Source organism: Telmatherina bonti (genome assembly GCF_933228915.1).
Source record: "Telmatherina bonti genome assembly, chromosome: 24".
NCBI classification, from domain to species: Eukaryota; Metazoa; Chordata; class Actinopteri; order Atheriniformes; family Telmatherinidae; genus Telmatherina; species Telmatherina bonti.
The window spans coordinates 32,636,461-32,664,138 of NC_136633.1; the positions used below are offsets into that span (position 1 = coordinate 32,636,461).

General features: G+C 50.9%; 1 protein-coding gene across 1 annotated transcript in view; it reads left to right on the forward strand.

The window, feature by feature from the left end:
- LOC306774178 (uncharacterized protein) overlaps positions 1-27,678 on the forward strand; it is a gene marked incomplete at its 5' end in the record, with an annotated part of 644,048 nt that overhangs the window by 500,688 nt on the left and 115,682 nt on the right. The window contains 4 exons of the mRNA XM_079264158.1: positions 8,913-8,981; positions 12,440-12,508; positions 25,254-25,322; positions 25,895-25,963. Of these exons, the coding sequence (XP_079120284.1) occupies positions 8,913-8,981; positions 12,440-12,508; positions 25,254-25,322; positions 25,895-25,963 (276 nt within the window). The remainder of the gene's footprint in view (positions 1-8,912; positions 8,982-12,439; positions 12,509-25,253; positions 25,323-25,894; positions 25,964-27,678) is intronic.

The window sequence follows — 27,678 nt, forward strand, 5'->3', positions numbered from 1 at the left end:
GAGAACTCGGAGAGAACTCGGAGAGTACTTGGAGAGAACTCAGAGAGAACTCGGAGAGAACTCATTGAGAACTCGGAGAGAACTCATTGAGAACTCGGAGAAAACTCATTGAGAACTCAGAGAGAACCCGGAGGAAACTCATTGACAACTGATTGAGAACTCATTGAGAACTCGGAGAGAAACTGGAGAGAACTCATTGAGAACTCGGAGAAACCTCATTGAGAACTCGGAGAGTTCCCGGAGAGAACTCGGACAGAACTCGGAAAGAACTCAGAGAGAACTCATTGAGAACTCATTGAGAACTCGGAGAGAACTCAATGAGAACTCAGAGAGAAACTGGAGAGAACACGGAGAGAACTCGGAGAAAACTCATTGAGAACTCAGAGAGAACCCAGAGAAAACTCATTGACAACTCATTGAGAACTCGGAGAGTACTCGGAGAGTACTCGGAGAGAATTCATTGAGAACTCGGAGAAAACTCATTGAGAACTCGGAGAGTTCCCGGAGAGAACTCGGACAGAACTCGGACAGAACTCCGAGAGAACTCATTGAGAACTCAGAGAGAACTCGGAGAGAACTCATTGAGAACTCGGAGAGAACTCATTGAGAACCCAGAGAAAACTCATTGACAACTCATTGAGAACTCATTGAGAACTCGGAGAGAACTCATTGAGAACTCGGAGAAAACTCATTGAGAACTCGGAGAAAACTCATTGAGAACTCGGAGAGAACCCGGAGAGAACTCAGAGAGAACTCGGAGAAAACTCATTGAGAACTCAGAGAGAACTCGGAGAAAACTCATTGACAACTGATTGAGAACTCATTGAGAACTCGGAGAGAAACTGGAGAGAACCAAGAGAGAACTCGGAGAAAACTCATTGAGAACTCAGAGAGAACCCAGAGGAAACTCATTGACAACTCATTGAGAACTCATTGAGAACTCGGAGAGTACTCGGAGAGAACTCATTGAGAACTCGGAGAGAACTCATTGAGAACTCATTGACAACTCATTGACAACTCATTGAGAACTCATTGAGAACTCGGTGAGAACTCGGAGAGAATTCAGAGAGAACTCATTGAGAACTCGGAGAGAACTCGGAGAGAACTCAGAGAGTACTCATTGAGAACTCAGAAAGAACTCGGATGCGACTCAGAGAGAACTCGGAGAGAACTCAGAGAGAACTCATTGAGAACTCAGAAAGAACTCGGATACGACTCAGAGAGAACTCGGAGAGAACCCGGAAAGAACTCAGAGAGAACTCATTGAGTACTCATTGAGACCTCAGAGAGAACTCAGAGAGAACCTGCAGTGAACTCAGAGTGAACTCATTGAGTACTCATTGAGAACTCAGAGAGAACTCATTGAGAACTCATTGAGAACTCGGAGAGAACTCGGAGAGAACCCGGAGAGAACTCAGAGAGAACTCATTCAGAACTCAGAGAGAACTCGGAGAGAACCTATTGAGAACTCAGAGAGAACTCAGAGAGAACCCAGAGAGGACTCATTGAGAACTCAGAGAGAACTCGGAGAGAACTTATTGAGAACTCAGAGAGAACTCGGAGAGAACTTATTGAGAACTCAGAGAGAACCCAGAGAAAACTCATTTACAACTCATTGATAACTCATTGAGAACTCAGAAAGAACTCAGAGAGGACTAAGAGAGAACTCAGGGAGAACCCGGAGAGAACTCGGAGAGAACCCCGAGAGAACTCAGAGAGAACTCATTCAGAACTCAGAGAGAACTCATTCAGAACTCAGAAAGAACTCAGAGAGGACTAAGAGAGAACTCAGAGAGAACTCGGAGAGAACTCGGAGAGAACCCCGAGAGAACTCCGAGAGAAGTCATTGAGAACTCGGCGAGAAACCGGAGAGAACTTATTGACAACTCATTGAGAACTCATTGACAACTCGGAGAGAACTCGGAGAGTACTCGGAGAGACCTCATTGAGAACTCAGAGAGACCCCGGAGAGAACTAAGAGAGAACTCGGAGAGAACTAATTGAGAACTCAGAGAGAACTCTGAGAGAACCCGGAGAGAACTCAGAGAGAACCCGGAGAGAACTCAGAGAGAACCCGGAGAGAACTCAGAGAGAACTCGGAGAGAACCCAGAGAGGACTCATTGAGAACTCGGAGAGAACCCGGAGAGTACTTGGAGAGAACTCATTGAGAAGTCATTGAGAACTCACTGAGAAGTCGGAGAGAACTCGGAGAGTACTTGGAGAGAACTCAGAGAGAACTCGGAGAGAACTTATTGAGAACTCAGAGAGAACTCAGAGAGGACTCATTGAGAACTCGGAGAGAACTCGGAGAGAACCCGGAGAGTACTTGGAGAGAACTCATTAAGAACTCATTGAGAACTCGGAGAGAACTCATTGAGAACTCAGAAAGAAACTGGAGAGAACCTGGAGAGAACTCAGAGAGATCTCGGAGAAAACTCATTGAGAACTCATTGAAAACTCATTGAGAACTCAGAGAGAAATCATTGAAAACTCATTGGAACTCATTGAGAAATCATTGAGAACTCGGAGAGTACTCGGATAGAACTCATTGAGAACTCAGAGAGAAATCGGAGAGAACTCATTGAGAACTCGGAGAGAACCCGGAGGGAACTCGGAGAGAACTCATTGAGAACTCGGAGAGAACTCATTGAGAACTCGGAGAGAACTCATTGAGAACTCAGAGAGAAACTGGAGAGAACCCGGAGAGAACTCAGAGAGAACTCGGAGAAAACTCATTGAGAACTCGGAGAGTACCCGGAGAGAACTCATTGAAAACTCAGAGAGAACTCAGAGAAAAATCATTGAGAACTCATTGAGAACTCAGAGAGAACTCGGAGAAAACTCATTGAGAACTCAGAGAGAACCCAGGGAAAACTCATTGACAACTGATTGAGAACTCATTGAGTACTCGGAGAGAACCTGGAGAGAACCAAGAGAGTTCCCGGAGAGAACTCATTGAGAACTCGGACAGAACTCGGACAGAACCCGGAGAGAACTCAGAGAGATCTCGGAGAAAACTCATTGAGAACTCATTGAAAACTCATTGACAACTGATTGAGAACTCATTGAGTACTCAGAGAGAACCTGGAGAGAACCAAGAGAGTTCCCGGAGAGAACTCATTGAGAACTCGGACAGAACTCGGACAGAACTCGGACAGAACTCGGACAGAACTCAGAGAGAACTCATTGAGAACTCATTGAGAACTCGGAGAGAACTCATTGAGAACTCAGAGAGAAACTGGAGAGAACCCGGAGAGAACTCAGAGAGATCTCGGAGAATACTCATTGAGAACTCATTGAAAACTCATTGAGAACTCAGAGAGAAATCATTGAAAACTCATTGGAACTCGGAGAGTACTCGGAGAGAACTCATTGAGAACTCAGAGAGAAATCGGAGAGAACTCATTGAGAACTCGGAGAGTACTCGGAGAGAACTCATTGAGAACTCAGAGAGAAATCGGAGAGAACTCATTGAGAACTCGGAGAGAACCCGGAGAGAACTCGGAGAGAACTCATTGAGAACTCGGAGAGAACTCATTGAGAACTCGGACAGAACTCATTGAGAACTCAGAGAGAAACTGGAGAGAACCCGGAGAGAACTCAGAGAGAACTCGGAGAAAACTCATTGAGAACTCGGAGAGAACTCATTGAGAACTCAGAAAGAACTCGGAGAGGACTAAGAGAGAACTCAGAGAAAAATCATTGAGAACTCGGAGAGAACTCAGACAGAAGTCATTGAGAACTCATTGAGAACTCATTGAGAACTCATTGAGAACTTGGAGAGAACCCGGAGAGGATTCAGGGAGAACTCGGAGAGAACTCGGAGAGAACTCGGAGAGTACTCAGAGAGAACTCATTGAGAACTCAGAGAGAACCCAGAGAAAAACTCATTGACAACTCACTGAGAACTCATTGAGAACTCGGAGAGAACTCAATGAGAACTCAGAGAGAAACTGGAGAGAACCCGGAGAGAACTCGGAGAAAACTCATTGAGAACTCAGAGAGAACCCAGAGAAAACTCATTGACAACTCATTGAGAACTCATTGAGAACTCGGAGAGTACTCGGAGAGAACTCATTGAGAACTCGGAGAAAACTCATTGAGAACTCGGAGAGTTCCCGGAGAGAACTCGGACAGAACTCGGACAGAACTCGGAGAGAACTCATTGAGAACTCATTGAGAACTCGGAGAGAACTAATTGAGAACTCGGAGAGAACTCATTGAGAACTCATTGAGAACTCGGAGAGAACTCATTGAGAACTCAGAGAGAAACTGGAGAGAACCCGGAGAGAACTCAGAGAGAACTCGGAGAAAACTCATTGAGAACTCGGAGAGTACCCGGAGAGAACTCATTGAAAACTCAGAGAGAACTCAGAGAAAAATCATTGAGAACTCATTGAGAACTCAGAGAGAACTCGGAGAAAACTCATTGAGAACTCAGAGAGAACCCAGGGAAAACTCATTGACAACTGATTGAGAACTCATTGAGTACTCGGAGAGAACCTGGAGAGAACCAAGAGAGTTCCCGGAGAGAACTCATTGAGAACTCGGACAGAACTCGGACAGAACCCGGAGAGAACTCAGAGAGATCTCGGAGAAAACTCATTGAGAACTCATTGAAAACTCATTGACAACTGATTGAGAACTCATTGAGTACTCAGAGAGAACCTGGAGAGAACCAAGAGAGTTCCCGGAGAGAACTCATTGAGAACTCGGACAGAACTCGGACAGAACTCGGACAGAACTCGGACAGAACTCAGAGAGAACTCATTGAGAACTCATTGAGAACTCGGAGAGAACTCATTGAGAACTCAGAGAGAAACTGGAGAGAACCCGGAGAGAACTCAGAGAGATCTCGGAGAATACTCATTGAGAACTCATTGAAAACTCATTGAGAACTCAGAGAGAAATCGGAGAGAACTCATTGAGAACTCGGAGAGTACTCGGAGAGAACTCATTGAGAACTCAGAGAGAAATCGGAGAGAACTCATTGAGAACTCGGAGAGAACCCGGAGAGAACTCGGAGAGAACTCATTGAGAACTCGGAGAGAACTCAGAGAGAACTCATTGAGAACTCGGACAGAACTCATTGAGAACTCAGAGAGAAACTGGAGAGAACCCGGAGAGAACTCAGAGAGAACTCGGAGAAAACTCATTGAGAACTCGGAGAGAACTCATTGAGAACTCAGAAAGAACTCGGAGAGGACTAAGAGAGAACTCAGAGAAAAATCATTGAGAACTCGGAGAGAACTCAGACAGAAGTCATTGAGAACTCATTGAGAACTCATTGAGAACTCATTGAGAACTTGGAGAGAACCCGGAGAGGATTCAGGGAGAACTCGGAGAGAACTCGGAGAGAACTCGGAGAGTACTCAGAGAGAACTCATTGAGAACTCAGAGAGAACCCAGAGAAAAACTCATTGACAACTCACTGAGAACTCATTGAGAACTCGGAGAGAACTCGGAGAGTACTTGGAGAGAACTCAGTGAGAACTCGGAGAGAACTCATTGAGAACTCGGAGAGAACTCAATGAGAACTCAGAGAGAAACTGGAGAGAACCCGGAGAGAACTCGGAGAAAACTCATTGAGAACTCAGAGAGAACCCAGAGAAAACTCATTGACAACTCATTGAGAACTCATTGAGAACTCGGAGAGTACTCGGAGAGAACTCATTGAGAACTCGGAGAAAACTCATTGAGAACTCGGAGAGTTCCCGGAGAGAACTCGGACAGAACTCGGACAGAACTCGGAGAGAACTCATTGAGAACTCATTGAGAACTCGGAGAGAACTAATTGAGAACTCGGAGAGAACTCATTGAGAACTCAGAGAGAAACTGGAGAAAACCAGGAGAGAACTCAGAGAGAACTCGGAGAAAACTCATTGAGAACTCATTGAGAACTCATTGAGAACTCGGTGAGAACTCGGTGAGAATTCAGAGAGAACTCAGAGAGAACTCAGAGAGAACTCAGAGAGAACTCATTGAGAACTCGGAGAGAACTCGGAGAGAACTCAGAGAGTACTCATTGAGAACTCAGAAAGAACTCGGATACGACTCAGAGAGAACTCGGAGAGAACCCGGAAAGAACTCAGAGAGAACTCATTGAGTACTCATTGAGAACTCAGAGAGAACCTGCAGAGAACTCGGAGAGAACTCGGAGAGAACCCAGAGAGGACTCATTGAGAACTGAGAGAGAACTCGGAGAGAACTTATTGAGAACTCAGAGAGAACCCAGAGAAAACTCATTGACAACTCATTGAGAACTCATTGAGAACTCAGAAAGAACTCAGAGAGGACTAAGAGAGAACTCAGGGAGAACCCGGAGAGAACTCGGAGAGAACCCATTCAGAACTCAGAGAGAACTCATTCAGAACTCAGAAAGAACTCAGAGAGGACTTAGAGAGAACTCAGAGAGAACTCGGAGAGAACTCGGAGAGAACCCCGAGAGAACTCCGAGAGAAGTCATTGAGAACTCGGCGAGAAACCGGAGAGAACTTATTGACAACTCATTGAGAACTCATTGACAACTCGGAGAGACCTCATTGAGAACTCAGAGAGACCCCGGAGAGAACTAAGAGAGAACTCGGAGAGAACTAATTGAGAACTCAGAGAGAACTCTGAGAGAACCCGGAGAGAACTCAGAGAGAACCCGGAGAGAACTCAGAGAGAACCCGGAGAGAACTCAGAGAGAACTCGGAGAGAACCCAGAGAGGACTCATTGAGAACTCGGAGAGAACCCGGAGAGTACTTGGAGAGAACTCATTGAGAAGTCATTGAGAACTCAGAGAGACCCCAGAGAGGACTCATTGAGAACTCGGAGAGAACCCGGAGAGAACTAAGAGAGAACTCGGAGAGAACTAATTGAGAACTCAGAGAGAACTCTGAGAGAACCCGGAGAGAACTCAGAGAGAACCCGGAGAGAACTCAGAGAGAACCCGGAGAGAACTCAGAGAGAACTCGGAGAGAACCCAGAGAGGACTCATTGAGAACTCGGAGAGAACCCGGAGAGTACTTGGAGAGAACTCATTGAGAAGTCATTGAGAACTCAGAGAGACCCCAGAGAGGACTCATTGAGAACTCGGAGAGAACCCGGAGAGAACTAAGAGAGAACTCGGAGAGAACTAATTGAGAACTCAGAGAGAACTCTGAGAGAACCCGGAGAGAACTCAGAGAGAACCCGGAGAGAACTCAGAGAGAACCCGGAGAGAACTCAGAGAGAACTCGGAGAGAACCCAGAGAGGACTCATTGAGAAGTCGGAGAGAACTCGGAGAGTACTTGGAGAGAACTCAAAGAGAACTCGGGGAGAACTCGGGGAGAACTCATTGAGAACTCATTGAGAACTCGGAGAAAACTCATTGAGAACGAGGAGAGAACTCATTGAGAACTCGGAGAGAACCCGGAGAGAACTAAGAGAGAACTCGGAGAGAACTAATTGAGAACTCAGAGAGAACTCTGAGAGAACCCGGAGAGAACTCAGAGAGAACCCGGAGAGAACTCAGAGAGAACCCGGAGAGAACTCAGAGAGAACTCGGAGAGAACCCAGAGAGGACTCATTGAGAAGTCGGAGAGAACTCGGAGAGTACTTGGAGAGAACTCAAAGAGAACTCGGGGAGAACTCGGGGAGAACTCATTGAGAACTCATTGAGAACTCGGAGAAAACTCATTGAGAACGAGGAGAGAACTCATTGAGAACGAGGAGAGAACCCGGAGAGAACTCATTAACAACTCGGAGAGAACTCAGAGAGAACGCATTGAGAACGCATTGAGAACTCAGAGAGAACTCAGAGAGAACTCAGAGAGAACTCATTCAGAACACGGAGAAAACTCGGAGAGAACCCAGAGAGAACTCAGAGAGAACGCATTGAGAACTCAGAGAGAACTCATTGAGAACGAGGAGAGAACTCATTGAGAACGAGGAGAGAACCCGGAGAGAACTCATTAACAACTCGGAGAGAACTCAGAGAGAACGCATTGAGAACGCATTGAGAACTCAGAGAGAACTCAGAGAGAACTCAGAGAGAACTCATTCAGAACACGGAGAAAACTCGGAGAGAACCCAGAGAGAACTCAGAGAGAACGCATTGAGAACTCAGAGAGAACTCATTGAGAACGAGGAGAGAACTCATTGAGAACGAGGAGAGAACCCGGAGAGAACTCATTAACAACTCGGAGAGAACTCAGAGAGAACGCATTGAGAACGCATTGAGAACTCAGAGAGAACTCAGAGAGAACTCAGAGAGAACTCAGAGAGAACGCATTGAGAACTCAGAGAGAACTCAGAGAGAACTCGGAGAGAACCTATTGAGAACTCAGAGAGAACTCATTGAGAACTCAGAGAGAACCCAGAGAGAACTCAGAGAGAACGCATTGAGAACTCAGAGAGAACTCATTCAGAACACGGAGAAAACTCGGAGAGAACCCAGAGAGAACTCATTCAGAACACGGAGAAAACTCGGAGAGAACCCAGAGAGAACTCATTCAGAACACGGAGAAAACTCGGAGAGAACCCAGAGAGAACTCACAGAGAACTCATTGAGAACTCATTGAGAACTCGGAGAGATCCCAGAGAGAACTCAGATAGAACCCATACATACATGGAGACAAACTCCACCCAGAAAGACCAGTGTTGTTTATATGAGGAGTGAAACAATAAGAAAATATTATGTTACTCAGTGTTGTTTTGTTTATTTCTGAATCTGTTCATGTTCATGAACAGTAATTTTATTTGTTTTTACCGTGAAATTCTGATTTAACTAACTAAATATTTTCTCCTTCCAGCATAAAACAGTCAAACTGAAACATATGTAACATATATATATATATATATATATATATATATATATATATATATATATATATATATATATATATATATATAGAGGTTATAATCGCCAACCTTTGTGTCTGCAGGGGGATGTTGGTTTCCAGGGGCAACCAGGGCCCCCTGGACCTCCAGGGCTTGGTGAGGCTGGACCACCGGTACGTAAGCTGGGACACTTTTATGGTCTGCTTGGCCAAATTGAAGTATAGCGCATACAGTTATGGTTTCCCACAGATGGAGGAAGTGCTTGCAACTTTCTGATTTTAATACTTATCTGACTCATTTTCATACCACACTGACATTTCCTAGAACCATCGTAACCCAAGGAACTGTGCTTTCCAACTTTTTTTTCCAGTCATGTGCATGACTTTATAGCGGCACCTGGCTTTCTGGTACCTTATTACATGCTAGCAACTGGCTATCGACTCACTTTTGAATGCACACTGTAGCTGATTCACCCTACAAAACCCCAAGTGGACATCACCGAAGAACACCAGGGGGTAAAAGAGAAAGGGAAAGGGTTAGCCTCAAACAAGGCCTCCTGGGTCAACATCAGACTGACTTTTACTGGCTGGAGAGATCTCAGAGAAGAGACAGAAAGAAAACACAAATTCTGCCAAAGTTCAGGAGTGATGCTTCAAGGTTTCAGGTCTTAACCTGGAGAACGTCCAACATGATAAACGTCTGCAGAAACCAACAGCATCCACATCACTGCTCACAAAGTTTGCAACCTGATCGTGGGTTAAACATCTCTTTATCGCAGGAAATCTTCCTTTTGTTTCTTCAAAATCACAAGTTTGAGAAGCATTAAAATGTTTCTTTTATGAATTAACTGAAAAGCAAATAAGCAAAGCAAAAAGATGTGTTTTGGTGGATTATTGTTGCTTCTTTGTAACGATTCTTCAACTGTTGGACAACCTGTTCATTGTCTTCATTGTGCCACTCACTCTCATGGTCATACTCTTGATCTGGTTCTAACATATGGTATTTTCTCAAAGTATTTCCTCAAAACCCTGTCTTGTCCGATCACTTCTTATTAACCTTTGAATTCACTTTATTTGATTACTCACTGACCAAAAATAAATTCTACTATAGTAGATGTTTATCAGACAATATTATCAATTGAATCAATTTTTTCCCCTCTACCATGTGTTAGCATGACTGAGAGTCCCCCTTTAAGCCTTACTCCTGCTCAGATTGATCAACATGCTGATACTATAACAGCTTCAATGCGTACAACCTTGGATAATGTTGCTCCCCTAAAGAAGAAGAAATTAGGTAAGATTATGAAGGCTCCCTGGTTTAATTCCCAGCTTCGAGCTCTAAAACAGGCATCAAGGCGTTTGGAAAACAGATGGCGTTCATCAGGATTAGAGGAGTCTCACTTAACCTGGAAAGAAAGTTTAATCGTATACAAAAAAGCCTTACGTACGGCAAGAACAGCTTATTATTCATCATTGATAGAGGAAAACAAAAACAACCCTCGGTTTCTTTTCAGCACTGTAGCTAGGCTTACTAGGAGCCGGAGCGCTGTGGAGCCATGTATTCCTTTCTCACTTAGCTGTGATGATTTCATGTATTTTTTCAGGAATAAAATTGACACTATTAGAGATCAAATTCACAATATTCTTCCTTCTACTTATAATGTTGAGTCTGTTGTGGTCTCCGAAGCATCCTTAGAACCAGGATCTGACTTGTGTCTAAATAGTTTCTGTCCTGTCCAACCCTCTGAATTAACTAAAACAATAGCTTCATCTAAACCATCCACCTGTATCTTAGACCCTCTCCCAACGAGCCTCTTTAAGGACATTTTCCCTTTAATTGATACATCTCTATTAAATCTTATCAATATGTCTTTAGTGACAGGATATGTACCACAATCATTTAAAACTGCTGTAATCAAGCCTTTACTTAAAAAGCAATCTCTGGATCCAGAGGTGATAGCAAATTATAGACCTATATCTAACCTCCCATTTATGTCCAAAATTCTGGAGAAAATAGTTTCAGCTCAGCTACATGCCCACCTGAGCAGAAATAATTTATGCGAGGAGTTTCAGTCAGGATTTAGAGCTCATCATAGCACTGAGACGGCATTGGTGAAAGTTACTAATGACCTTCTTATGGCCTCAGACAAAGGACTTGTGTCCGTACTTATCTTGCTTGATCTTATTGCTGCATTTGATACAGTCGATCATAACATTCTGTTACAGAGACTAGAACAGGTGGTTGGAATTACAGGTACAGCGTTAAGCTGGTTTAAATCATATTTATCTGATAGACTTCAGTATGTTCATGTAAATGACAAGTCCTCCTCCCAAACTACAGTAAGTCATGGAGTTCCTCAAGGTTCTGTACTTGGACCAATACTCTTCACGCTATATATGCTCCCTTTAGGCAAAATTATTAGACAGCATGGAATAAACCTTCATTGTTATGCAGCTGATACTCAGATATACTTATCCTTTAAACCAGATGAAACAAATCAGCCCAATAGGCTACAAAATTGTCTCATAGACATAAAGACTTGGATGTCTAGAAATTTTCTCCTCTTAAACTCAGATAAGACTGAAGTAATTCTCGTTGGATCTGAAAAACTCAGAGCTAAATTCTCCAGTTTTGTAATGAACCTGGATGGCATTACTTTAGCTTCCAGTGCTACAGTGAGAAACCTTGGAGTAATATTTGACCCTGACCTGTCCTTTGGTCCACATATTAAGCAGGTTACTAAAACAGCCTTCTTTCATTTACGTAATAAAGCCAAAATTAGGGACATTCTGTCTCGGAGTGATGCAGAAAAACTGGTTCACGCTTTTGTTACTTCGAGACTAGATTACTGTAACTCTCTATTACTGGGCTGTCCTAAATATGCCCTGAAAAGCCTTCAGCTGATCCAGAATTCTGCAGCCAGAGTCCTGACCAGAACCAGCAGGAGAGATCATATTTCTCCAGTTTTAGCCTCTCTTCATTGGCTGCCTGTTGAATCTAGAATAGAATTTAAAATCCTTCTCCTTACATATAAAGCCCTCCACAACCAGGCAACACTATATATCAAAGACCTCATAGTTCCTTATATACCAAGCAGAGTACTTCGTTCGCAGACTGCAGGCTTACTTGTGGTTCCTAGAGTCTCAAAGAGCCGAGCAGGAGGCAGAGCCTTTGGTTATCAGGCCCCTCTCTTATGGAATAAGCTCCCAGTTAGTGTTAGGGAAGCAGACACCCTCCCCACCTTTAAGACTAGGCTGAAGACTTATCTTTTTGATAAGTCCTATAGCTAGGGATGGTTAGCATCCCTTAGTTATGCTGCTATAGGTTTAGACTGCTGAGGGACATTTCCTGATACACTGAGCTTCTTTCTTTTTCTCTTTCTCTGAGTCCCCACCAGAACCTAGAGAACCAAAAGGAAACATTTGTCCCACCGACCTTTTACATGCCTACTCAAGAACCAGTGGGATTTTTCTAACCTTTAATCAACCAGAGAGATACCCAGTGTTCACAAACTGTCTGAACAGATCCTGAATAATAAAAAAGTAAAGCTACACAACAGGTAGCAAATCTGGAGACTGTTGCTCAAGATTTGGTTTCTCTGGTGCTCATAAACATCTTTTGTGTTATTCAGGGACCTCAAGGACCACAGGGAGTCCAAGGAGAAAGAGGACCTATTGGAGAAGGTCTCCCTGGACCAAAGGTGAGTTCTTCTTTACGTCTTTTCTGTCTGAGGTTCTTAACAGTATTCCCTGCAACACACCTGCACCTCAGTCAGTTATAAACTTATTTCTGTGCACTTCATCCTTCCATCCTCGGTCGTTGTCCGGGCTCCAGATTTTGTGGTATTATCAGGAACTTGACAACACGTGTCTAGATGATAACGCAGTACAGATGCGGTACAGTCGCCGTTACCTCATGCTGTTTACTGAGCTTCCTGCTGGAGGACATGAGGACGTCATGCTTCAGTGACTCAGAACAGGAAAATATCCAGGTCACATCAACACTCTGGTGATTTAGTGATGAGAACAAGTCTACTCCTGCGTCTGCCTTTTCTCAGATTCACATTTACGTCTTTCAGATGTGGACATGTCCACTTTCCATCACCATCATCTGGCCTCTGACTGACATGTAAAGAACCACGACGGGGGATGTTCCCACCAGAGAACTCAGATAAAGACGCTACTTTTATAGATACTCAGTTCTTTCTGAAAGGCAAATAATAAAACATTCTTAAATTAAAAAGAAAAAATATTGAAAAAAATTCCAAATTAAACAAAAACCAACTTAAATAACAGGGACCACGTTTTGTATCGCTGTTGTTTAATATTCAGAAGCCGAACTTCTTGTAGGGGGGTCCAAAGTCAGTCATGGAGGGCCGTTGTCATGGAGGGCCGCTGTCATGGAGGGCCGTTGTCATGGAGGGCCGTTGTCATGGAGGGCCTCTGTCATGGAGGGCCGTTGTCATGGAGGGCCTCTGTCATGGAGGGCCGTTGTCATGGAGGGCTTCTGTCATGGAGGGCCGTTGTCATGGAGGGCCGTTGTCATGGAGGGCCGTTGTCATGGAGGGCCGCTGTCATGGAGGGCCTCTGTCATGGAGGGCTTCTGTCATGGAGGGCCGCTGTCATGGAGGGCCTCTGTCATGGAGGGCCGTTGTCATGGAGGGCCGCTGTCATGGAGGGCCGCTGTCATGGAGGGCCGTTGTCATGGAGGGCCGTTGTCATGGAGGGCTTCTGTCATGGAGGGCCGTTGTCATGGAGGGCCGCTGTCATGGAGGGCTTCTGTCAAGGAGGGCCTCTGTCGTGGAGGGCCGTTGTCATGGAGGGCCGCTGTCATGGAGGGCCGTTGTCATGGAGGGCCTCTGTCATGGAGGGCCGTTGTCATGGAGGGCCGTTGTCATGGAGGGCCTCTGTCAAGGAGGGCCTCTGTCGTGGAGGGCCGTTGTCATGGAGGGCCGTTGTCATGGAGGGCCTCTGTCAAGGAGGGCCTCTGTCATGGAGGGCCGTTGTCATGGAGGGCCGTTGTCATGGAGGGCTTCTGTCAAGGAGGGCCTCTGTCGTGGAGGGCCTCTGTCATGGAGGGCCGTTGTCATGGAGGGCCTCTGTCATGGAGGGCCGTTGTCATGGAGGGCCGTTGTCATGGAGGGCCGTTGTCATGGAGGGCCTCTGTCGTGGAGGGCCGTTGTCATGGAGGGCCTCTGTCATGGAGGGCCGTTGTCATGGAGGGCCGTTGTCATGGAGGGCCGTTGTCATGGAGGGCCGCTGTCATGGAGGGCCGTTGTCATGGAGGGCTTCTGTCATGGAGGGCCGTTGTCATGGAGGGCCGCTGTCATGGAGGGCTTCTGTCATGGAGGGCCGTTGTCATGGAGGGCCGCTGTCATGGAGGGCCGTTGTCATGGAGGGCCGCTGTCATGGAGGGCCGTTGTCATGGAGGGCCGTTGTCATGGAGGGCCGCTGTCATGGAGGGCCGTTGTCATGGAGGGCTTCTGTCATGGAGGGCTTCTGTCATGGAGGGCCGTTGTCATGGAGGGCCGTTGTCATGGAGGGCCGCTGTCATGGAGGGCCGTTGTCATGGAGGGCCGCTGTCATGGAGGGCCGTTGTCATGGAGGGCCGTTGTCATGGAGGGCCGCTGTCATGGAGGGCCGTTGTCATGGAGGGCCGTTGTCATGGAGGGCTTCTGTCATGGAGGGCCGTTGTCATGGAGGGCCGTTGTCATGGAGGGCCTCTGTCATGGAGGGCCGTTGTCATGGAGGGCCGTTGTCATGGAGGGCCGTTGTCATGGAGGGCCGTTGTCATGGAGGGCTTCTGTCATGGAGGGCCGTTGTCATGGAGGGCCGCTGTCATGGAGGGCCGTTGTCATGGAGGGCCGCTGTCATGGAGGGCCGTTGTCATGGAGGGCCGTTGTCATGGAGGGCCGCTATCATGGAGGGCCGTTGTCATGGAGGGCTTCTGTCATGGAGGGCCGTTGTCATGGAGGGCCGTTGTCATGGAGGGCCGCTGTCATGGAGGGCTTCTGTCATGGAGGGCCGTTGTCATGGAGGGCTTCTGTCATGGAGGGCCGCTGTCATGGAGGGCTTCTGTCATGGAGGGCCGTTGTCATGGAGGGCCGTTGTCATGGAGGGCCGCTGTCATGGAGGGCCGTTGTCATGGAGGGCCGCTGTCATGGAGGGCCGTTGTCATGGAGGGCCGTTGTCATGGAGGGCCACTGTCATGGAGGGCCTCTGTCATGGAGGGCCGTTGTCATGGAGGGCCTCTGTCATGGAGGGCCGTTGTCATGTAGGGCCGTTGTCATGGAGGGCCTCTGTCATGGAGGGCCCTTGTCATGGAGGGCCGTTGTCATGGAGGGCCGTTGTCATGGAGGGCCACTGTCATGGAGGGCCGCTGTCATGGAGGGACGTTGTCATGGAGGGCCGTTGTCATGGAGGGTCGTTGTCATGGAGGGCCTCTGTCATGGAGGGCCGTTGTCATGGAGGGCCGTTGTCATGGAGGGCCTCTGTCATGGAGGGCCGTTGTCATGGAGGGCCGTTGTCATGGAGGGCCGCTGTCATGGAGGGCCGTTGTCATGGAGGGCCGTTGTCATGGAGGGCCGTTGTCATGGAGGGCTTCTGTCATGGAGGGCCGTTGTCATGGAGGGCCTCTGTCATGGAGGGCCGTTGTCATGGAGGGCCGTTGTCATGGAGGGCTTCTGTCATGGAGGGCCGTTGTCATGGAGGGCCGTTGTCATGGAGGGCCGTTGTCATGGAGGGCTTCTGTCATGGAGGGCCGTTGTCATGGAGGGCCGTTGTCATGGAGGGCCTCTGTCATGGAGGGCCGTTGTCATGGAGGGCCTCTGTCATGGAGGGCCGTTGTCATGTAGGGCCGTTGTCATGGAGGGCCTCTGTCATGGAGGGCCCTTGTCATGGAGGGCCGTTGTCATGGAGGGCCGTTGTCATGGAGGGCCGTTGTCATGGAGGGCCGTTGTCATGGAGGGCTTCTGTCATGGAGGGCCGTTGTCATGGAGGGCCACTGTCATGGAGGGCCTCTGTCATGGAGGGCCGTTGTCATGGAGGGCCGTTGTCATGGAGGGCCGTTGTCATGGAGGGCCGTTGTCATGGAGGGCCTCTGTCATGGAGGGCCGTTGTCATGGAGGGCCGTTGTCATGGAGGGCCGTTGTCATGGAGGGCCCTTGTAATGGAGGGCCCTTGTCATGGAGGGCCGTTGTCATGGAGGGCCGTTGTCATGGAGGGCCGCTGTCATGGAGGGCCCTTGTCATGGAGGGCCGTTGTCATGGAGGGCCGTTGTCATGGAGGGCCACTGTCATGGAGGGCCTCTGTCATGGAGGGCCGTTGTCATGGAGGGCCACTGTCATGGAGGGCCTCTGTCATGGAGGGCCGTTGTCATGGAGGGCCGTTGTCATGGAGGGCCTCTGTCATGGAGGGCCTCTGTCATGGAGGGCCGTTGTCATGGAGGGTCGTTGTCATGGAGGGCCGCTGTCATGGAGGGCCGTTGTCATGGAGGGCCCTTGTAATGGAGGGCCCTTGTCATGGAGGGCCGTTGTCATGGAGGGCCGTTGTCATGGAGGGCCTCTGTCATGGAGGGCCCTTGTCATGGAGGGCCGTTGTCATGGAGGGCCTCTGTCATGGAGGGCCTCTGTCATGGAGGGACGTTGTCATGGAGGGCCGTTGTCATGGAGGGCCACTGTCATGGAGGGCCGTTGTCATGGAGGGCCGTTGTCATGGAGGGCCGTTGTCATGTAGGGCCGTTGTCATGGAGGGCCTCTGTCATGGAGGGCCCTTGTCATGGAGGGCCGTTGTCATGGAGGGCCGTTGTCATGGAGGGCCGTTGTCATGGAGGGCCTCTGTCATGGAGGGCCGTTGTCATGGAGGGCCGTTGTCATGGAGGGCTTCTGTCATGGAGGGCCGTTGTCATGGAGGGCCGTTGTCATGGAGGGCCGTTGTCATGTAGGGCCGTTGTCATGGAGGGCCTCTGTCATGGAGGGCCCTTGTCATGGAGGGCCGTTGTCATGGAGGGCCTCTGTCATGGAGGGCCTCTGTCATGGAGGGCCTCTGTCATGGAGGGACGTTGTCATGGAGGGCCTCTGTCATGGAGGGCCTCTGTCATGGAGGGCCTCTGTCATGGAGGGACGTTGTCATGGAGGGCCGTTGTCATGGAGGGCCTCTGTCATGGAGGGCCGTTGTCATGGAGGGCCGTTGTCATGGAGGGCCACTGTCATGGAGGGCCTCTGTCATGGAGGGACGTTGTCATGGAGGGCCGTTGTCATGGAGGGCCTCTGTCATGGAGGGCCGTTGTCATGGAGGGCCGTTGTCATGGAGGGCCGTTGTCATGGAGGGCCGTTGTCATGGAGGGCCTCTGTCATGGAGGGCCTCTGTCATGGAGGGCCGTTGTCATGGAGGGCCGTTGTCATGGAGGGCCGTTGTCATGGAGGGCCCTTGTAATGGAGGGCCCTTGTCATGGAGGGCCGTTGTCATGGAGGGCCGTTGTCATGGAGGGCCTCTGTCATGGAGGGCCGTTGTCATGGAGGGCCTCTGTCATGGAGGGCCGTTGTCATGTAGGGCCGTTGTCATGGAGGGCCGTTGTCATGGAGGGCCCTTGTCATGGAGGGCCGTTGTCATGGAGGGCCGTTGTCATGGAGGGCCACTGTCATGGAGGGCCTCTGTCATGGAGGGCCGTTGTCATGGAGGGCCGTTGTCATGGAGGGCCGTTGTCATGGAGGGCCTCTGTCATGGAGGGCCTCTGTCATGGAGGGCCGTTGTCATGGAGGGCCGTTGTCATGGAGGGCCGTTGTCATGGAGGGCCTCTGTCATGGAGGGCCGCTGTCATGGAGGGCCGTTGTCATGGAGGGCCCTGGTCATGGAGGGCCTCTGTCATGGAGGGCCCTTGTCATGGAGGGCCGTTGTCATGGAGGGCCGTTGTCATGGAGGGCCGTTGTCATGGAGGGCCACTGTCATGGAGGGCCCTTGTCATGGAGGGCCGTTGTCATGGAGGGCCCTTGTCATGGAGGGCCCTTGTCATGGAGGGCCGTTGTCATGGAGGGCCACTGTCATGGAGGGCCTCTGTCATGGAGGGCCGTTGTCATGGAGGGCCGTTGTCATGGAGGGCCGTTGTCATGGAGGGCCTCTGTCATGGAGGGCCGTTGTCATGGAGGGCCTCTGTCATGGAGGGCCGTTGTCATGGAGGGCCTCTGTCATGGAGGGCCGTTGTCATGGAGGGCCGTTGTCATGGAGGGCCACTGTCATGGAGGGCCCTTGTCATGGAGGGCCGTTGTCATGGAGGGCCGTTGTCATGGAGGGCCGTTGTCATGGAGGGCCTCTGTCATGGAGGGCCGCTGTCATGGAGGGCCTCTGTCATGGAGGGCCGCTGTCATGGAGGGCCACTGTCATGGAGGGCCGCTGTCATGGAGGGCCGTTGTCATGGAGGGTCGTTGTCATGGAGGGCTTCTGTCATGGAGGGCCGTTGTCATGGAGGGCCTCTGTCATGGAGGGCCGTTGTCATGGAGGGCCGTTGTCGTGGAGGGCCGTTGTCGTGGAGGGCCGTTGTCATGGAGGGCTTCTGTCATGGAGGGCCGTTGTCATGGAGGGCCGTTGTCATGGAGGGCCGTTGTCATGGAGGGCCGTTGTCATGGAGGGCTTCTGTCATGGAGGGCCGTTGTCATGGAGGGCCGTTGTCATGGAGGGCTTCTGTCATGGAGGGCCGTTGTCATGGAGGGCCGTTGTCATGGAGGGCTTCTGTCATGGAGGGCCGCTGTCATGGAGGGCCGTTGTCATGGAGGGCCGTTGTCATGGAGGGCCGTTGTCATGGAGGGCCGTTGTCATGGAGGGCTGTTGTCATGGAGGGCTGTTGTCATGGAGGGCCGTTGTCATGGAGGGCTTCTGTCATGGAGGGCCGCTGTCATGGAGGGCCGTTGTCATGGAGGGCCGTTGTCATGGAGGGCCGTTGTCATGGAGGGCTTCTGTCATGGAGGGCCGCTGTCATGGAGGGCCTCTGTCATGGAGGGCCGTTGTCATGGAGGGCCGTTGTCATGGAGGGCCGTTGTCATGGAGGGCTTCTGTCATGGAGGGCCGCTGTCATGGAGGGCCGTTGTCATGGAGGGCCGTTGTCATGGAGGGCCGCTGTCATGGAGGGCCTCTGTCATGGAGGGCCGTTGTCATGGAGGGCCGTTGTCATGGAGGGCCGTTGTCATGGAGGGCTTCTGTCATGGAGGGCCGCTGTCATGGAGGGCCGCTGTCATGGAGGGCCGTTGTCATGGAGGGCCTCTGTCATGGAGGGCTGTTGTCATGGAGGGCCTCTGTCATGGAGGGCCGTTGTCATGGAGGGCCGTTGTCATGGAGGGCCTCTGTCATGGAGGGCCTCTGTCATGGAGGGCCTCTGTCATGGAGGGCCGTTGTCATGGAGGGCCGCTGTCATGGAGGGCTTCTGTCATGGAGGGCCGTTGTCATGGAGGGCCGTTGTCATGGAGGGCCGTTGTCATGGAGGGCTTCTGTCATGGAGGGCCTCTGTCATGGAGGGCCGTTGTCATGGAGGGCCGTTGTCATGGAGGGCCGTTGTCATGGAGGGCTTCTGTCATGGAGGGCCTCTGTCATGGAGGGCCGTTGTCATGGAGGGCCGTTGTCATGGAGGGCCGTTGTCATGGAGGGCTTCTGTCATGGAGGGCCGCTGTCATGGAGGGCCGTTGTCATGGAGGGCTTCTGTCATGGAGGGCCGTTGTCATGGAGGGCCGTTGTCATGGAGGGCCGTTGTCATGGAGGGCTTCTGTCATGGAGGGCCTCTGTCATGGAGGGCCGTTGTCATGGAGGGCCGTTGTCATGGAGGGCCGTTGTCATGGAGGGCTTCTGTCATGGAGGGCCGTTGTCATGGAGGGCTTCTGTCATGGAGGGCCGTTGTCATGGAGGGCCGTTGTCATGGAGGGCCGTTGTCATGGAGGGCCGTTGTCATGGAGGGCCTCTGTCATGGAGGGCCTCTGTCATGGAGGGCCTCTGTCATGGAGGGCCGTTGTCATGGAGGGCCGCTGTCATGGAGGGCCTCTGTCATGGAGGGCCTCTGTCATGGAGGGCCGTTGTCATGGAGGGCCGTTGTCATGGAGGGCCGTTGTCATGGAGGGCTTCTGTCATGGAGGGCCGTTGTCATGGAGGGCCGTTGTCATGGAGGGCCGTTGTCATGGAGGGCCGCTGTCATGGAGGGCCGCTGTCATGGAGGGCCGTTGTCATGGAGGGCCTCTGTCATGGAGGGCTGTTGTCATGGAGGGCCTCTGTCATGGAGGGCCGTTGTCATGGAGGGCCGTTGTCATGGAGGGCCTCTGTCATGGAGGGCCTCTGTCATGGAGGGCCTCTGTCATGGAGGGCCGTTGTCATGGAGGGCCGCTGTCATGGAGGGCCTCTGTCATGGAGGGCCGTTGTCATGGAGGGCCGTTGTCATGGAGGGCCGTTGTCATGGAGGGCTTCTGTCATGGAGGGCCGCTGTCATGGAGGGCCGTTGTCATGGAGGGCCGTTGTCATGGAGGGCCGTTGTCATGGAGGGCCGCTGTCATGGAGGGCCGCTGTCATGGAGGGCCGTTGTCATGGAGGGCTTCTGTCATGGAGGGCCGCTGTCATGGAGGGCCGTTGTCATGGAGGGTCGTTGTCATGGAGGGCTTCTGTCATGGAGGGCCTCTGTCATGGAGGGCCGTTGTCATGGAGGGCCGTTGTCATGGAGGGCCGTTGTCATGGAGGGCTTCTGTCATGGAGGGCCGCTGTCATGGAGGGCCGTTGTCATGGAGGGCTTCTGTCATGGAGGGCCGTTGTCATGGAGGGCCGTTGTCATGGAGGGCCGTTGTCATGGAGGGCTTCTGTCATGGAGGGCCTCTGTCATGGAGGGCCGTTGTCATGGAGGGCCGTTGTCATGGAGGGCCGTTGTCATGGAGGGCTTCTGTCATGGAGGGCCGTTGTCATGGAGGGCTTCTGTCATGGAGGGCCGTTGTCATGGAGGGCCGTTGTCATGGAGGGCCGTTGTCATGGAGGGCCGTTGTCATGGAGGGCTTCTGTCATGGAGGGCCGTTGTCATGGAGGGCTTCTGTCATGGAGGGCCGCTGTCATGGAGGGCCGCTGTCATGGAGGGCCGCTGTCATGGAGGGCCGTTGTCATGGAGGGCCGTTGTCATGGAGGGCCGTTGTCATGGAGGGCCGTTGTCATGGAGGGCCTCTGTCATGGAGGGCCGTTGTCATGGAGGGCCGCTGTCATGGAGGGCCTCTGTCATGGAGGGCCGCTGTCATGGAGGGCCGTTGTCATGGAGGGCCGTTGTCATGGAGGGCCGCTGTCATGGAGGGCCGCTGTCATGGAGGGCCGTTGTCATGGAGGGCCTCTGTCATGGAGGGCCTCTGTCATGGAGGGCCGCTGTCATGGAGGGCCTCTGTCATGGAGGGCCTCTGTCATGGAGGGCCGTTGTCATGGAGGGCCGCTGTCATGGAGGGCCGCTGTCATGGAGGGCCGTTGTCATGGAGGGCCGTTGTCATGGAGGGCCTCTGTCATGGAGGGCCTCTGTCATGGAGGGCCGTTGTCATGGAGGGCCGCTGTCATGGAGGGCCGCTGTCATGGAGGGCCGTTGTCATGGAGGGCCGTTGTCATGGAGGGCCTCTGTCATGGAGGGCCGTTGTCATGGAGGGCCGTTGTCATGGAGGGCCTCTGTCATGGAGGGCCGCTGTCATGGAGGGCCGTTGTCATGGAGGGCTTCTGTCATGGAGGGCCTCTGTCATGGAGGGCCTCTGTCATGGAGGGCTTCTGTCATGGAGGGCCGCTGTCATGGAGGGCCTCTGTCATGGAGGGCCTCTGTCATGGAGGGCCTCTGTCATGGAGGGCTTCTGTCATGGAGGGCCGTTGTCATGGAGGGCCGCTGTCATGGAGGGCCGCTGTCATGGAGGGCCGTTGTCATGGAGGGCCGTTGTCATGGAGGGCCTCTGTCATGGAGGGCCGTTGTCATGGAGGGCCTCTGTCATGGAGGGCCGTTGTCATGGAGGGCCGTTGTCATGGAGGGCCGTTGTCATGGAGGGCTTCTGTCATGGAGGGCCTCTGTCATGGAGGGCCTCTGTCATGGAGGGCTTCTGTCATGGAGGGCCGTTGTCATGGAGGGCCTCTGTCATGGAGGGCCTCTGTCATGGAGGGCTTCTGTCATGGAGGGCCGTTGTCATGGAGGGCCGCTGTCATGGAGGGCCGCTGTCATGGAGGGCCGTTGTCATGGAGGGCCGTTGTCATGGAGGGCCTCTGTCATGGAGGGCCGTTGTCATGGAGGGCCTCTGTCATGGAGGGCCTCTGTCATGGAGGGCCTCTGTCATGGAGGGCTTCTGTCATGGAGGGCCGCTGTCATGGAGGGCCTCTGTCATGGAGGGCCGCTGTCATGGAGGGCCGTTGTCATGGAGGGCCTCTGTCATGGAGGGCTTCTGTCATGGAGGGCCGTTGTCATGGAGGGCCGCTGTCATGGAGGGCCGCTGTCATGGAGGGCCGTTGTCATGGAGGGCCGTTGTCATGGAGGGCCGTTGTCATGGAGGGCCTCTGTCATGGAGGGCTGTTGTCATGGAGGGCCTCTGTCATGGAGGGCCGTTGTCATGGAGGGCTGTTGTCATGGAGGGCCTCTGTCATGGAGGGCCGTTGTCATGGAGGGCCGTTGTCATGGAGGGCCGTTGTCATGGAGGGCTGTTGTCATATGTCATGTCATATTCTCACATGAAGGTTCACTGCTGTTTGTATGAAAGCTGCCATCACATCTGTGTAGTGTGACATGTTGGGCATTGAGGCTTATGACAGACCTCAGCATGTTTTGAGGAGGATCTCTGCTGTCCTGGGAGCTGCAGTTTCAGGAACCTCATTTTCGAAACGGCTCGCAGGTCAGCTCGTTGTTTGGGCTAAAATCATCCCCTGTGGAGAGTTGCTGTAACTGGACGTGGTTTGGTCCACTTGAGTAAAGTTCAATATGGAAGCAAAGCAAACCAAAAGGAGCGAAACATGTCAGAATTGCCCACCCAGTCGAATAGAGTCCCTGCACGTTATGCTGGTGTTGAATCTGGGCCGTAATGTTGGGGAGCCGGCAAAATGTGAAAGTGGCACCCTGTGGCACACTGTCTTGGCCCCTCCTCTGCCCTGTCTCTTCCCCCTGCCCTGGCTCCTCCCCCTATCTTGGCCCCTACCCCTGTCTTGGCCCCTCCTCCTGTCTTGGCCCCTCTTTTGCCCTGGCTCCTCCTCCTGTCTTGGCCCCTCCTCTGCCCTGGCCCCGCCCCCTGTCCTGGCCCCTCCCCCTGTCTTGGCCCTTCCTTTACCCTGGCTCCTCCTCCTGTCTTGGCCCCTCCTTTGCCCTGGCCCCTCCCCCTGTCTTGGCCCCTCCTTTGCCCTGGCTCCTCCCTCTGTCTTGGCCCCTCCCCGTCTTGCCCCCTCCTTTGCTCTGGCTCCTCCCCCTGTCTTGGCTCCTCCCCCTATCTTGGCCCCTCCCCCTCTGGTTTTGCTCCTTGCGTGATCCGAGGCTTTTTTCTTACCTCCACCAAGGAGGTTATGTTTTTACCGCCGTTTATCTGTTTGGGTTCACGATAACTCAGAAAGTTATGGACAGAGTTTCATGAAATTTTCTGAAGTTGTTGGAAATGTAAAGAAAAGGAGTGATTTAATATTGGTGATGATCCGGATCACCGTTTGGATCCAGGAGCTTTTTAAAGCCTTGGCGAAGGTTTGTACTCCCCCAGAGCTTTTTCATTCGCAGCTTTTTCCACCAACGATTTTCTCTTTCTCGGCTGTTTAGCAGGAGGAGGAAAATAAACCGAGCCGGGTCGGGAAATCCTTCTTGCATTTTCTCAGCCATGTTTGCCTTCCGAGTTTCTTCTTCACTACTTTGTATTTTCATCCTAACACGCTGTTTAAATGCAGGGTGTGGCTATCAGGTATGTTCTGCTGGAGGGGGAGGAGGGGAGCCGGGAGAAGAAGCTACGAAATATAAGAAATGAACAACTCCATTTGGGTGGGAACGTTTGGATTGGTCAGAGTTTTTACAGATTTACAGTAAACTGAGGGGTCTAACTATATTTCTTATTGTTCATGATGACAGAATGTATAGACTACTATCAGGACGAGGAACCACTTCACCCAGAGGAACATGTCTCTCAGCAACATTACCTATCCCAGCTTTAATGTCCTGTCTATCTAAAGACAGATACAAAGCATTAAATTTGCACTTAGAATCATTTACATGCATAATTTAGTCACTTTTTGGAGCTCTTGCAGATGTGTAGCCAGATGGAGCTTACCGACTTGTACAACTGGAAACTGAAGGGGGCAGCGTTGAGCAGTGTGACTCATAAGCTACATGTGGAAGTAACAAAGAAGACAAACATTTTTAACCCACGCGCCACCATCATCTTCTCCCTGCATTTTCTCCACGAATGAACACGGTCATGATCTCCTTCACTGTCACCATGGTGGAAACTGATGTCAGAAGTCAAAGATGAACACTGTCCTGCCCCCTGCTGGACACACTGATTATCAGGAACTATTGGCGAATGGTCCAACAACTGTCCAGGAACCATTCAGGGCCTATAAGGAACTATCAGTGAACAGCCCAGGAACTATTTAAGTACTATCCAGGTAATATCCAGGAACTATACAGTACAGGAGGAGCTCGTATGAAGCTTTGGCCATTGCAGGTTTTTTTAGGCTATAATCTGGAATACACTACTTTTACATTTTCCAATAAATACATTTGTGGTAGAAGGTATTGGTATCAGTATCGTCTGATTGGAAAGGAAATATCATCTCTGGACATCTGGAACTGACCGGTGCTGCCTCTTTTAAAGCTTGACTATCTGATGGATAACATGAAAGCTGATGCTTCCAGGATGAATCTGAAGCAGGAGAAAAGTTTCAGTTCAGAAAGCTCAGAGGAGGTCTCCAAGATGTCCATGTTGGACCAGTTTGGAATAATTTATGCCCATTGTTCCCAGACAGGGTTTCAGTGTTTGGTGCTGAATGCGCATCTAAATTCTGACGATACTTGAACAACATTTGACACAAGCTGTTGTTTCTTTCACCACTGCGTCTTTCCGTGGAGGATGACAAGCAGTTATCCTGATTTGCAATAAGAAGTTAACGTCAGCTGTTGTGTTTCCTCTCATCATGCACAGGGAAGCGCTGTGTTTGTAAATGTGCACAATTATGTTCTTGTTGAGGCTGGAAATTAAATCTCACCTCAGATGATGATGAGTTCCTCTGCAGAGTTGAAGCAGAAAGCCTGTTTCCTGGTGTCTCTGGTTGTAAAGCAGTTTTGCCGTATGATTTATGTGACTATCAGATCACACGACTGATGAAAATATGGTTTCATGCCAGTCTGACCTGTACGTGTTGTATCTTTTATCAAAGTCACACATGGTCCTACTTTGCCATTACTATCGTACATCTAATGTTTCAAAAGTCAAACTGCAATAAATTCTCTGTCCGCCTTCACAGGGTGAACGAGGCTTGGAGGGGCCGCGGGGGCCCCGGGGATCGCCGGGTGCTGGAATAAAAGGAGACAAGGTACAGTACAGAGGCTATAAATGAGGCGCCTTGTTGAAAAGCATTCACAAAAGCACTGTTGTGAGAAAGGCTAGGAGTTGTCATTACTGCGCTGCACATGGCGTTGTACAGCCGGATCCTGGTTAATGCTTGTAGGAATGCAGCTTCACGGCTGGACTGATGAATGTGTGCTACACTGCCGCAGTCCAAGACGCTTTGGTCTGCTTTTGGCAGAATATCTTTGCAGCCTTTTAACAGATGCCGACATGAGGAGGAAAGGTGTGTTGCCTTGAAGCAACAGAATTAATTTAATACCACTGTTTTATGAGGAAATACAGTTTGTCTCACACTTGCAATTTAGTATATTTACTGTGTTAATATTGCATGAGACATCCAAATAAAACAATATCAACTGCTTGTTCAGTGTAGTAGCACAGCTGAGCGATAACAACCTGCACAAGCTCCCATAAAGACTCCCTTCCCTGCAGCTGCTGCTTTCCACAAGTAGTAAATCATGAAACGTTCCAGCTGGTTTCAGTGTGATGCATCGATCCATGATCACTGTTAACCTCCATTCTTATTTCAACCTGTAGGGGGATTTTGGCCCTCCAGGTCTTCCTGGGCCGGTCGGCCTCCCAGGCGCAGGCATACAAGGAGAGAAGGTAAGTTCATAAAACTTCCACTCTGGATTAAACTGACAGAATATTGTGGCTCTAATGATTTTTCAACTGTGCAGAAAAAATGAACGATTTGGGATCAGCTCAGAACATGATGAGATAAAGTATGACTTTAAAACCCAATTTTCTCCACGTCTTCATATCTGAAACCAAGTTCAATTGATTTGCTTTATTTTACCTCGACTTACAGCCACAGTGATTCTGACATGCTTTAAGGGATGCAGTCCGATTCTGTCCAGTTGTATCAGTTCACTGTAATTAAGTAAAAACCAAACTTAGAATTATCCACAGGAGCTGAATTTGTTCCCAGAAAATTTGAAAAATGCCATTTCATACACATATTTTATTGCTGATCTATGTGGTTTTGCACATGTGACACATTTTTTACCTTTCAAACACGCGTTTCTGGAACATTTTCATGGTAATAAGTAAGACCTATGTAAATTCCTGCGTGAAACTCACATTATTCCACACAAAATTAAATTCTCATGAAAAACTCAATCACATGAATCTGTAAGATTTCACAATTTAAATGTAAATTGCCACGTGTGAAACGTCTGTAAATTCTACATGAAATCATACTTATTGCATATACCATCCATTCAAAACCACTTGGTGCACAAGGGAATTTATATGAAAATGTTCCCTAAACTTATTTTTTTCCTGAAAATGTTCTCAAATTGTCCTCCCTGAGCCGTCACCTTATCGTGGTGGAGGGGTTTGTGCGTCCCAAAGATCCTAGCAGCTATGTTGTCGGGGGCTTTATGCCCCTGGTAGGGTCACCCATGGCAAACAGGTGTCTAGGGGAGGGACCAGACCAAGCACGGCTCATAGACCTCTATGATGAACAGAAACCTGGGCATAAATGTTCCCTTGCCCGGACGCGGGTTACCGGGACCCCCCTCTGGAGCCAGGCCTGGAGGCGGGGTACGTGAGCGAGCGTCTGGTGGCCGGGCCTTCGCCCATGGGGCCCGGTCGGGCTCAGCCCGAAAGGGTTACATGGGCCCCACCTCCCGTGGGCTCACCATCTGCGGGAGGAGCCGTAGGGGTCGGGTGCAATGTGAGCTGGGCGGCAGCAGGAGGCGGGGACCCTGGCGGTCCGATCCCCGGCTGCAGAAGCTGGCTCCAGGGACGTGGAACGTCACCTCTCTGGTGGGGAAGGAGCCTGAGCTTGTGCGCGAGGTTGAGCGGTTCCGACTAGATATAGTTGGACTCACCTCGACGCATGGCTTGGGCTCTGGAACCAGAACCCTCGAGAGGGGCTGGACCTTCTTCCACTCTGGAGTTGCTCATGGTGAGAGGCGCCGAGCAGGTGTGGGCATTCTCATCAGCCCCCAGCTTGGTGCCTGCACGTTGGGGTTTACCCCGGTGGATGAAAGGGTAGTTTCCCTCCGCCTCCGGGTGGGGGGACGGGTCCTGACTGTTGTCTGTGCTTATGCACCGAACAGCAGTTCAGAGTACCCACCCTTTCTGGAGTCCTTGGAGGGAGTGCTGGAGGGTGCTCCTTCTGGGGACTCCATTGTTCTGCTGGGGGACTTCAATGCTGGGGTGGACTCTCCTATCTCTGGGGCTGAAGTCGCTGAGGTGGTCAAAAAGCTCCTTGGCGGCAAGGCCCCGGGGGTGGATGAGATCCGCCCAGAGTTCCTTAAGGCTCTGGATGCTGTGGGGCTGTCCTGGCTGACACGCCTCTGCAGCACCGC